The 12,350-nt window shown below is 53.8% G+C and overlaps 1 protein-coding gene across 1 annotated transcript; it reads right to left on the bottom strand.

The window, feature by feature from the left end:
• Nucleotides 1–3,051: 3,051 nt before the first annotated feature.
• LOC104274813 (uridine-cytidine kinase 2-like) lies at nt 3,052–12,099 on the bottom strand (the record flags this gene model as incomplete). Its single annotated transcript, XM_009870550.1, is given in 7 exon segments — nt 3,052–3,371; nt 3,373–3,463; nt 3,993–4,041; nt 6,050–6,147; nt 9,951–10,093; nt 10,946–11,042; nt 11,940–12,099. Coding segments are annotated over 7 exon segments (678 nt in total), but the record flags the coding sequence as incomplete, so codon positions are not given.
• Between the last annotated feature and the right edge of the window lie 251 nt (nt 12,100–12,350).

Here is a 12,350-nt window from a genome sequence, read left to right as displayed (position 1 = left end):
CTGAAAATACTTGAAAATTCACATGGTGGCTGATGTTGGAAGGTACCTCTGGAGGCCTGTTTGTCCAGCCCCCTTGCACGGGCAGGGCTGACTAGAGACAGCTCCTGAGGGCTGTGTCCAGATGCCTTTTGAGAGTGTCCAATGACAGAGACTCCAGGCAGACTTTGCCAGTGCTCAGTTACCCTCAGAGCAAGAAGGTATCTCCTGATGTTCAGAGGAATTTCTTGTGTTACTGTTAGTGCCTCATACCCTGTCTTTCTTGTACTGGGAAGCCCAGAACTGGACACAGTGCTCACGTGTAATCTCACCTGAGCAGAGGGGAAGGACACTGGCAACACTGCCCCTAATGCAGCCCAGGATGCCATTAGCCCTCTTCGCTGCAAAGGCACATCGGTGACTCGCCGTTAACCAGGAGCCTCAAGGCCTTTTCCGCAAAGCTACTTTCCAGATAGGTGGCCCCAAACATGTACTGGTGCGTGGGATGTTTCTTCCTCAAACGCAGGACTTTGCCCTTCCCTTTGATGAACATCAAAAGATTTCCACGAACACATTTCTCCAGCCTATCAAGGTCCCTCTGGATGGCAGCACGATCCTCTGGTGTACCTGCTACTCCTCCCACTCTTGCGTCATCAGCAGACTTGCTGAGAGTACATTCTGCCCCAGCAGATCTTTAATTAAGATGTTAAACAGGACTGGACCTAGTATTGATCCTTGGGGCTACACCACTAACTACTGGTCTTCAGATTTCATACCACTGATCACCACACGCTTGGGCCCAGCCAGTCAGCCAGTTTTCAATCTTATCTCACTGCCTGCTCATCCAACCCATACATCAATGGCTTTGCTAGGAAGATCTTACGAGAGAACGTATCAAAAGCCTCACAGTCAAGGTAGACAATATGCACTGCTCTCCCCTCATCTACTAAGCCAGTTGTTTCATCATAGATTGTTTAAGCATGACTTCCCCCTTGTAAATCCACGCTGACATAAAGTGATTTGCCACAAAGTGATTTACCCCTTTGCCAAAAGCAGTCTCACTCTTGCCTGATACTCCACCAGTATTGTTGACACCCTGTCTGTAAGGTGCTCTGATGAAATTCACTTGCCTGTCATCTGTTCAAGAGACTTCCTGGGAAGGGCTGAACTTGTCCAGCTCAACGCTGTCTTTAGAGCACAGAGAGGGTTCACAAAAGCACCCTGAGCCATGTGTGCACCAGGACTTTCTGAGAGCTGGCTAGTCAGCCAAAAGCCAGAATCACTGCCATAAGCACCTCCTTCTTCACCAAAGAAGTCTGTGCGAGGAGCTTTGCTCCAGGCCTGACTTTGACTTGCAGAACTAAGACAACATTGGCCAAGTCTGCTTCGACACTGGGACTGCAGCCAGCAATATGCAGCACTGAACAGGAGACAAGAAACACCAGCATCCATTTGTTCTGTCTTTATTTACAGGGCAGAGGAGGCCAGTATTTCATCTCGAGAGCTGTCTTAGCTGCTCAAGCCCTGAGAAGCCTCATCAGTTCTGCAGGGCTTCAGTCCCTCTTCTCTATGGCTGAACCTAGAATTAGCCAGTGCCAGCCCTTGATTATGGCACAGCTGACATGCTCGGGGGGCATCTGCAGACAGGGAGCGTGATAAAGGGCTGTCATGTGCACCCATTACAGATTAAGAGGGAATGAGTTTGCCTCAGCATCTGTCACTGGGGGAGATGCTTCCTTCCTTGTCCTCTTTGTTAAAAATCAAAATTTGTCTCAGCTCACATGGGGCTGGAAAGCGATGGAGCATTGAATGTCCGAAGTTATTTACCATGCTGAGCAAAACCAATGCTCTGGAAAGACTGCAAATCACCAGAGCTCCAGGCTTCGTGGGATGCCTATGAAACTTCAGTTTTGGTGGGGAAAGTCAGTCCCAATAGCATGGGCTGAAGGATCTTCCCTGTCATCCCACCACATCCCTTTCCCTGGCTCCCACCAAGCACCTGGCCCAGCCCAGCAGACCCACCTTGTTCTCCAGACATCCCCAGACCTGCAGTACATCCCCTCCAAGCTCTCCTGAGACACAGCTGTTGCAATACTGCCAGGTTAGGAGAGAGTAATTCTCACCCAAGGCAAGGGAGGGCACCCAGGGGGCAGCCCTGAGATCAACATACTGCCGGGACAGTGTCCTCCACCAGGACACAATGAAAGGGACACAGACCAGGCAAGAGCATGCTCTGAAAAAGGGAAGCAGAGAACTCCTGGGCATCCAGTTTTATTCTACTCATCAATGTCCCATGTGGGGATTCTAGGCGGCCCAGGGGACCACTACACCCTGCTGCCCACCCCTCAGACAGGCTGTTCAGCAGCTGCCTTTCATCATTCATTGTCCCCTTCTTTCAGAAGAGGCTGGTTCTCCCTTAATCATATCTTAGAGACCCTAAATCCTCCATCCAAGAGCAAAACCATTCCAAGGGAGGCATGACCTTTTGCAAGCTAACCTCCAGGCTTAGGGATGCTAGGAGTCTGACTACATACATGGCCACCAAGTTCCAGAAGGGTTTAAGGTATCTACGTGCCATCCCCGCCCAAGCCAGGCAGTGAGACTGCTAAAGACACAAACTACCATGCTGATATGATCACCTGCCCAGCATCACCTGCTATTTCCTTGCTGGAGGGTGTGACAGCAGACCCACACTTGTGGTGGGAAGGGGTGTCAGACACAGAAAAGGATGCTGTTGAGGGACTGAGACCTGGAGGTGCAGAGACAGTCGGGGAGGTATTACACATCATTCTCCCAACTCCCGCTGTCATTGTGCAGTGCCTGCCTGTCAAAACCAGGCTGCTCGGACCTGAACAGCAACGGCAGGAGGATGCAAACCCAGCCCAGTTGAAAAATCCATGCCAGACTGAAGCTGGCACCTTCACTGCTGCGATCCTAAAGCAGTTGTTAAATGCTCTTCCTTCCTTACCACCTCTGAGGTGAAGATCCTGACACCAGCATCTCCCAGCACACTCTTCCCAGCCCCCTCCCAGCAACACTCAGCCTGGCAAATACCTTATGGCAAGTAATTTTACATTATTCTGCATTTACACAAAAATAGAGCAATTCTATATTTATAGAGATTTATAGCCAGTTCCGTACTGGAGGAGTTACTGAGAGCAGGGCCGGGAGCCACTGGCGGTCCAGGCTCCCGAGCAGCCGGCTGCTTCTCATTCGGCATTTCCGACATACAAAATTAAAGGCATTCGTCTCCGTCTGGTTTCTTAAATAGATAAGGGGGGAATGAACGGACAGTATGTACAGAGGGGCAGTGGCAGGGCCCGAGCGCCCTCCGCCTCACGCCTGCCGCCTTGGGTCAGTGAGGCCGGCTGCTGGACTCTGAGGGCTGGCGCTGGAGTGTAGCCATTCAGGTAGCCGTTGCTCTGGCGTTTGCTGAGTCCTCCGTTAAGAATGTCCTGGATGTGCTGCACTATCAGGTTTATGGCCACTGCAAGCAAAAAGGGAGGGAAAGACACGGTGGAGAGATTGCATTAGGATCACTGCAAATAAACCAGAGCCAAGGCTGAGATGACAACCCTGCTTGTCTCTCCTGCCCCCAACCCCTCTTATCACCTGGCGGGGAACTGCAGCCCTCCTGGGAAAAGATGCACCACTGGGACATCATCCCTGTGCCCCAGCTGATCCTAGCGCTCCGGCCAGGATAGTCAGGCTGATTCCAGCCAGGTGGAGACCTGGCTAACCCAGCTGCATGTCTGGCCTTGGAGAAGCACAGATGGACCAGGAGTTTGCACTGCATATAGATGGGCTCCCAGGCTTGACCAGAGGAACACAAACTCCCAGTCACTCCAGGCAGGAGCAAAAGGGAGAGTGTGTACGTGGCAACAGCACTCTCTCAGGTGGCAGTGGCCCAAGTCACCTCTGTGGCAGGTCCTGCTACCTCCTATCTGACTCTGCTGCAACAGCAACAGCCCAAAGCCGACTTCCAGGATGTAACAGCAGGGTCCAGGTCCACTCACCTTCATTATCTGCTCCTCTAGGAATGATCACGTCAGCATACTTCTTGGTCTGGGAAGAGAGAGAGAACACTTTGTTACAGGGAAAGCCACCAGCCTGTGGCATTGTCAATACTTCCTGGGGCAGGTCCTTCCCCTCCCCTTGCCAAACCCAACCCCGCTGGGAGGTACGTCATTGCTGATAATACGTTTTGGACGCTCCTATTTGTCTTCTGCTCTGTGTTTTGAGGGCTATGCCTTGCACCCTGACTCCATTTTCATGAGCTCCTACAGATTCCAGCAAGAGGCACCCTAACAAAAACTGAGATTAAAACGCCTCACAATCACAAGACTTCAGCAGCTGATGCTTTTGAGAACAACCTCCCCCCCTGAATCCAGCCAGACTTGGTACAAGAGCAACAGCTGGCATGCCAAGGCTGCGTGGGCACAGGGCACAGCCATATGATCTGGCTGGGATGCAGAGAGCATTTCATACCAGCATTGCTTGCAAAAGAAGGGCTGATGTAGGGCACCAGTCCTGACCTATTTTCACTTGCAGGTGCCAGTCTGTTTCCTCCCCTGTTTGTGTCAGATCTTACAGCTGATCTTACAGCTGATCAGCTTCCTGATAGCCAAGGCCTACCATCAATAAACAAGCCAGGCCACTGGACTAAGGCTGTCATCTGACACCTCCAGGTGCTTCCAGCCACACCAAATCATCACCGAGACATGCTGGAACATTTCTGTGCTCGACCACTTGGCCCAGAGCTAGTTTAAGAGTCAAACAATAGCAACAGTGGGTGCTGAGCCTGCTCAACATCCACGTGCACTTGCTCTGCAGCTGAGTGCACCACCAGGTTGGAAGTGGGAGCAGGCCGCTGCAAAGCTGGTGGGTAGGGACAAGGCAGTTGTTTTCTACCCTCTCTGTTTCATATTTCATCCTCCTACAGAGTCTTCAAGAGAAGAGACTGATGCAGCATCTGCTACTTTGCAAAGCTGCAGATTTACTTCGCTAGGGACTTGCAATAAGGGTAGTCACCAAGCTGGACCTGCGTCTCGCGGAAACCCTTTGTGGGATTACACTGGAATTGGACCTTAGTCTCCAGCGACACAGCTGAGTGAGAGAGAAAAAGTGCTGCCCAGGAACCAGGAAGAGATCTTGCAGCACAGAAAAAATCAGCTCCTCTTACAGGAAAGAGCAGAGCTGGCCACAGAGTCAGGTACAGAGATGTTCCTGAGGCTGGAGGCACAGATTTCAATTCCTGCCTGTGGTGCTGGTGAGCAGTTCCCAGGTTGCAGGACTCCATTCCTCCAGAGTAAGAAGAAATTCCTAACTACTGTATGTGCTTGAAAAGCCTTGAGAACCAAGGCACAGGCTCCTCTCCACGAGACCCAGGAGAGGTAAGCAATAGCTAGTCCTGCAAACATGCTATTTCACCTGCAAGCTCTCCAGGACTGCAGTGGTCTCCCACATGCAAACTTCCTGCCTGCCAGGGAGCCTTGCCTCAGTTATCAGCTCCCAAAACAGCTCCCTTTCTCCAGGCAGACCTTACAAACTCAGCCCCGAGCAAGGTCGGTCCGCTCTACGCCTTGGCCTCTCACCAGCCAGGAAATGCAACCCACAAAGCCATGTGCTGCAGCACAGAACAGAAGCTCCCCGGCTCTTCCAAGCATCCAGCAGCACTGGAAGGTGAAAAAGAGTCCCCAACCAGGAGGCAGACACAGCAGACACTGCCTGGAGGCAGGGATCTCCCCTTCCCTGGCTAGATGGAGCCAAGGACCTTCCCTCCTGGGCTGGCATCTGCCAAGCTGGTGTTGGTTTGTTAGACCTGTGCAGGAAGAGTTACTCTTGCCATGTCAGCTTTCCCACAGAGGAGGGTGATCTCACGAGGAAAGCAGTGGCTGTATAAATAGTCCCCATCTCACCCTGCCCCAGCCAGCATTGGAACCCCCATTTTTGTCAGTGCTTGCAGGCAGGGAGCAAGGTGAGGCAGGCTGACCTGAGCTCTGGGGCACAAAATACTCCTGTCTGAGGAGCTGGGCAAGGTAGGAGGCATTTTTGGCAGACTCCCCTTACTTACTGGCAAACAGAACTCCTCGAAGGCAGGCTTGACGAAGGTGATGTACTGAGATAAGATCTGCTCGAGGTCTCTGCCTCGCTCGCTGATGTCTCGTAGCACTGCAGGGAACATGTAAGGCATAGTCAAGGTGTGACATGAATGGCTCCACCACCCTTCCCTTCAGTACAGCCTCTGGCCAGCCTCCTGGGTGTTTTGCCTGAGGTCTCTGTTCCTGGAAGCTGCTGCCCACATGTCTGAGCACACTCCAGCCCAGCTACATGCTTTTAACCCATTTCCAAGCTTTCCCAGGAGTCAAGGGCTGGCTGACCTGACCAAAGGCTTTTCTTGGCCAGCCTCCCTGTCTTCTCAGCTCTGCAAGAACATTCCAGCTGTGGGACCAGTGCCCCACTAGTCCTGACTGTTCCCAGCCTCAGCCCTTGCATCCCTCCCACCACTTTGCCATGTCCTTGCCTGAGGATGGAGCATTCTCCCAGGCAGCCCTGTGCACAGGTGCCCAAAGGATGGAAAAGCAGGGATGTTCATCCATACGCACATTAAGGCACAGTTTAACTCAGGTCTGCAGAGGTGAGGAGAGTAAAACTCACCCACCTACCCAGCTCTGACAGGCTCCTTGTGCTGTGCCCAGCCGAGTGGGATGGGAAGGGGAAGCAGGCTCTCACAACTAGAGGCTGAAGGAGTACTTGGACAAAATCAGCTCAGGAGGAAGCCAAAAGGCAGGAAAGCAAGTTGGCCTCTTGCTTGTTCCGCCACTCAGGCCTTACACTATGTTTGCACAAGGTATTTGGGCCCTTGCCATCTCCAGTGTGAAGCCACTTCAGCACAGACAAGTGCCCCAGTTCAGTAGGAATTCAGTCCACAGGTAAGAGCCAAAACAGCCCTGTGGCCGAGCAGATGGCTCTTGGCTCTCCCCAAGGGGCTGGCTGGCCTCTCCCCAGCATGCTAGCGCCTGGCACTGGCTTCAGAGCGAGTCTTCTCTGTGTGCCAAGCAGGGCCAAGGCACCCCAGTGCCAGCCTGCACGACCTGCTCGGCAGCCGTTGCCTGCGTGCTCACAGGGTCAGGACAGGGCTGCTCTCCCAGGGCTGGTTTGGCACCGTCCCCGCAGCATTGTTTGCCCTCGGCCAGCAGCTTCGCAGCGTGCCCTTTCGCAGCACCATGCAGGAGAGATGATGAGGGGAAGAAAAGGCTGGCAGCAGGATGTGTGTCAGCTCCTTGCCTGCTCCAGGAACGGCTTAGCCCAGCCCAGGCTGCTCTAGCCAGCTCCTTGCCTTCTCCAGAGAGCGGGAGCAAGCCCCAGCTCAAACAATACAGAAAAAGAAGCAAGGGATATAAAACAGAGAGGCTTTTGTTTCCCAGGCCCCACACCCTGTTTGTTGGCTGCTCTGGGGCTGGGACGGGGCACAGCAAGGGTGTATTTACAGCACACCCGGCCTGGGACAACGTGCGGGAGGCTTGTGAGCTGCACAGCGTGAGTGCACAGACTGCAGGGGCTGGACCTGACAGGGCAAAGCTCTCCTGCCTGCTCCCTGAGCAGACCACAGCAGGGCAATCACCCCCCGAACAAACATGAGTCAAGCACCAACTGCCTCGTACCTGGTCCCCAAGCAACAGGTCTCAGCAACCCAGGATAAAACCACACTCCCTATCTAGAGGTATCACCCTCTTCTTGCAGGGCAGGCAAATGTACCAAGGATGGATCAGCACGTGGCCCAAGCCAGCAGGCAGACATCACTCAAATGATGCCCAAAACACAACACGACACCTGACTTGGTCTTCATTTTATGGAAGCCAGTTGAAGACAGGGCAGCGAAGGACCTCTGCCAGAATCAGCTTTGCATGGATCAGGCTGTTTGAGGCAGCTGACAGACCTTGCCTCTTGCGCTCTGGTAGCAGCATTTTTCTTGGGAGAGGTGCTGAGACAGGGACAGCACGAGTTGCACGTACTGAACCCCAGCACTACTGATTAACTGAGCTGTCAGCTACGCTTCCAGGAACCTCATCTCCTGCTGTTGCTCAGCTGAAAAACCTATTGCTGCAACTCTTCAGGATATCTGGGCAAGCAAGATGACTCAGGGCTGCACCGCAATGCAAGATCCCTTACTTTTGTTACAAGCTGCCTTCAGCTATGTTCCAGGGACGTGACTATACCTTCGGCACCTCACACACAGGCTCTCCTTTCCCAGAAATGGAAGGGAGACATAAACAGATTGGCTGCTACGGTAATCCTACCAATTGCTGGTGGGAAGACAAAGGCTGCCAAATGGCCAGATCCCTATCAGGAGGATGATGAGCTGCCCTAAGAGACACCAGCACCTCAGCCAGCCTTGCTGCCCCTTTGCAAAGCTTTAGCAATTGATGGTGGGTGGGAGGAATATCCCAAGAGTGACCTAGGCCCACGTGGCTCAGGGCCCCATCCAACAGCTGCAGTACAACGTGGTTTAGCTCTGTGTTGTGATCAGCAGCTGGATAGTCTCGGTTCTTAGACAGATCTCAAGATCTGAACTCACAGTTCTACCAAGTCCAAAGTGATGCTTCAGAGTATAATTAGGATGTGCACAGGGTCATGTCGGCCTGCGAATACACAAGGCAGCGCCTTCCCTTCAAACAGCTGATATGGGGCACTGCCAGAAACGTGGCAGGGTGTGAACCAAAGCCTGCATAGCACAGTCTGCTTGAGGGACCACATTGCGTGATCTTGCGTATCTGTGACCTGTTAATAGGTCTCACTGCAACGACTCTGCTGTCACCTCCCTGGATGAGTCATGCAAGAACAGTGGGCAGGGTCAAGAAGGATGCTTAAAAAGGAGCTTTTAATCAGCACTGATGACATCCCAACAGCTGAGGAGGCTGTGTAGCTATCTGACAGCAGGAGGGCAGGCAAGACCAGTTCCTGCAGAGCAGTCCCATGCACACAAGCACTCCCAGGCTGACGCACTGAGACACGCCCCTTTCGTCACAGCACAGAGGTCTGGACGGGACCTCTCCTAAGTCATCTTCTGCATCCCCAGACACCCTGTGGAGGCTGCTGGAGCCTGTTGGAGCCAGGCAGGCATAGGTACAATTCAGACAGAACTGAATTCTGCCCCAAGAGTCTCCAAATGCTTTCTTAGTCATCCAGGAGACTCAGGTGCTACATCAGTAATCCTACTCCTAAAAGTTGCTTTGAAATAAACAGCATTGAGCCAGCCATGCAGACCCTGCAGAGCTGTAGTCCCTCCTATGTCAGCTGGCAACCCACAACCAAGCCAGCTGGACACAGGGAGTCCTAGAGAGAGAGATTTTGGTTTCTAAGGCTCTTTGCCCCTAAGGCTATTACACCAGTGCCAGGTACCACAGAGAGGCTCCACGCTGCACTGGCTGTGCTTGCAACAAGACCAAGATGTACAACCAGACTTCCTATCTGCATCACTCACAATGGACGCCCTCACACACAAATGCTATCCTGGGAGCACACCCATACCCCAGGTCCTGAACAGATCCATCAGGCGCTGCCTCCCGACTGGACTGTTGAGATGCTTTGCCTTGCCCACTGCACCCTTCCCTGCTGACTGGCAGGAGCTGCCATTCAGCTGATGGCACAGGGCTGGTGCCACGGGGCCACGTGAGGACACAGCATGCTCGGCAGTCACGCTGCTGCAAGCAGCAAAGGAGGAATCTCAGACAAGGCAGCAAAAACCCCACTGAGCCCTAAGACACATGGAGCAAGGTGTTCTCCAGAAGCTGCCCTACGTGACATTCTGCACTGAGGGGAAAAAGCTCTCTGACTTTTTTGCTAGCAGCAGCACAACTCTGTGCTGGCTCCAGTTCTGCTCTGGTCACTGTCACCTGCCTGTTAGACCAGCTGCCCAGATCAATTAAGTGATGATTTCTGTCCCTGCTGCACCAGGCGTGTTTGGGACTCACCTCTGCGGGACAGACGGGTGTCTGCGTCTGTGTCCACAAAGAGCTTCATACGGAAGAGATCTCGCACCTCCTGGCTGTAGAAGGCCAGAATGCCTTCAAAGAGCACCACGTCAGCAGGGTAGACTGTCACCGTCTCCTCTTTCCTGGCAGAGGAAAGGAGAGTCAAAATATGCTGGGAGGAGGAAACAAGCCAGGAGAGGTGGGGGGAAACAGCGCTCCTAGGCACTGCTCCAACCTTGGGACAGCACTGCTGCACCAGGGAGGCAACCAAGGAGAGGGCAAACCTACCCCACCGTGGTGAAGGTAATCCAAGTCATACGTACGCTTCCTAGAAGGACAAACGGCAGAGCAGGAAGCAGACCAGCCCTTCTCCCCCCCACCTCGGCCAGCTGCTGCTTCCAAGTGTTACGTGCCAAGCCGTAAAGCCCAGAAAGCCTATGCATGGGGCTGGATCAACGGGAACCTGCAAGGGGCAGTTCTGCTCTCCTGGGAACCAGGCAGCGCTCCCCTGACACCACAGTGGTTTTTGTTGGGAAATGGAGCAGGGTCACACCATCCACAGTCAACAGAGACATGCAAAAACAAACTGAACATATGCAAGGGACGAGTTACAGAAGCAAGAACTGTCAACCTCCTCCTTTCCTGGCAGCGCCAGGCTGTTTGACCCTGGAATACTTGTTAAAGCTGCAAACACAGATTTTATGGGGAGAGGAAGTGTGGATGAGGGGGGAAGAGGCGGGCCACAGCCCTCCTCCACTGATGCCTGTACGTTACTGGAAACCACTGCACTGCTGCACAGCTTTCCAGACCCTCAGACTGTGCTTGTACCTGCCCCAGGATCCCCTAACCACGGGGTATGGAGAAATTGGGATTGAAACTTTTGGTTGGCACGTCAGGTGCCTAAGAGTGGGCGCAAGCGGTTGGGGCTGGCAAGGCTGCGTGCTGCACCGCAGGACGTTAGCAGAGGCACAGCGGGGCAGGAGTGGCTGTTAGACCTGGAGTGGGAGACAAAGTCATAGACAGGAATCTGGACCGTCTTCCCTTCCGTGATCTCTTTGAGCGTTTTCACGATCAGCTCGTTGTCAAAGGCATCTGAGGAGAGAGGAAATGTTACCCGAGGCAGTGCTGCAATCTCTCCCACCCCCAGATGCTGAGCTTAGCCTAGCCAGAGCCACTGGCACCCCGCACTGGGGACAGACACAAGCCAACTCTGGAGGAAACCCCTGCATATCCCCAGGGGTATAGCAAGGCCCAGCTCTTTGGGAGTCCTCAGGGATTCGCTGCTTTGCACCAGCCTGGGATCTGGCCCGCAGAGATCAATACAGCCCTTGTATGGTGACACTGACAGCTCAGGGAGGCATCTCCTCCAGAGCTCCAGCCCTCAGAGAGACTGGAGCAGTGTTTCAGCCTTGCGTCACCAGACAGACCGGGCTCTGTTTGCTCAGTACTTGCTGCCTCTGGCCATTGTCCTCATGGGGATGAAGGGACAGCAGCTCTGGAATCTCCCCAGCAAGCCCAGAGATGGTTCAAAGAGGCCCTGTTGCAGCAACAGCTCGGTGGAAGGGTTCGCAGAGCAGCTGCACAAGAGGGTTCCCTCTTTGAAGGAGGGACAGTCCAGGGGGCTGTGCCAGGCCACATCTCCCTGGACTTGACCCAGCTGCACCAGAAAGGCTTTTAGACTGGGGAAGAGTGTCTTACGGAGCTCGAGGGTTCACAACCTGTCCTTTCTCATCCTGAACACTCCACTCCAGAGGCAGTTTCTTTCCCAAAAGAGACAGAGCTTGTACTGCAGGGGACACAGGTGGCCCCAGCCACCCTGTCATGGGTGCACTCAGCTCTGCAAGAGCTTAACTAAGCCACCCACTCCTGCCTCACACAGAGACAGAGTCCCAGTGTCCATGCAAGGCTCTCTGCTAGTGGAGCAGGGGGTCCTGCTTCAGCCCTCGCCCCCCACTGCCTGGCAGAGCCCCAGTGCTGTTCTCCATTCACCTGGGTGGTCAAAATTGAACTGGCCTTTGAGTGCTTTGGATTTCTGCTCTGAGGTGAGGACCCGGTAGAAGCTGTCTTGGCTCACGATCACCACCTGCTTCTGGCGGTAGTCCACCTCGTTCTGGCCCAGCAGCTGGACGATCTTGGAGCATACTGAGGACTGAGAAAAGAACAGCAAAGGAGGCAAGTCAGCAGCAAGTAGTGTCTGAGCAGCACAGGAAGGATGTCCCAGGTAACAGCCATTCCTTGGTGCATGAGGCACCGCTTGCTGGACCTCCAGCCAGCACTTTGTGGTCCCCTCAAAGCCACTGAGGGAAAAGTGCTCTGGAAGCACCACTGCAGGGCCTCCAAACGTCAAAGCAGCACCAAGCTTTCTCCCTTGCCTCCCCCTACTCTGTCCTTATGGCCTGC

Source organism: Apaloderma vittatum, unplaced genomic scaffold (genome assembly GCF_000703405.1).
Source record: "Apaloderma vittatum isolate BGI_N311 unplaced genomic scaffold, ASM70340v1 scaffold26205, whole genome shotgun sequence".
Classification (NCBI taxonomy): domain Eukaryota; kingdom Metazoa; phylum Chordata; class Aves; order Trogoniformes; family Trogonidae; genus Apaloderma; species Apaloderma vittatum.
Note: the sequence above shows the minus strand (reverse complement) of the source record. Positions and strands in the feature narration are given on the sequence as shown.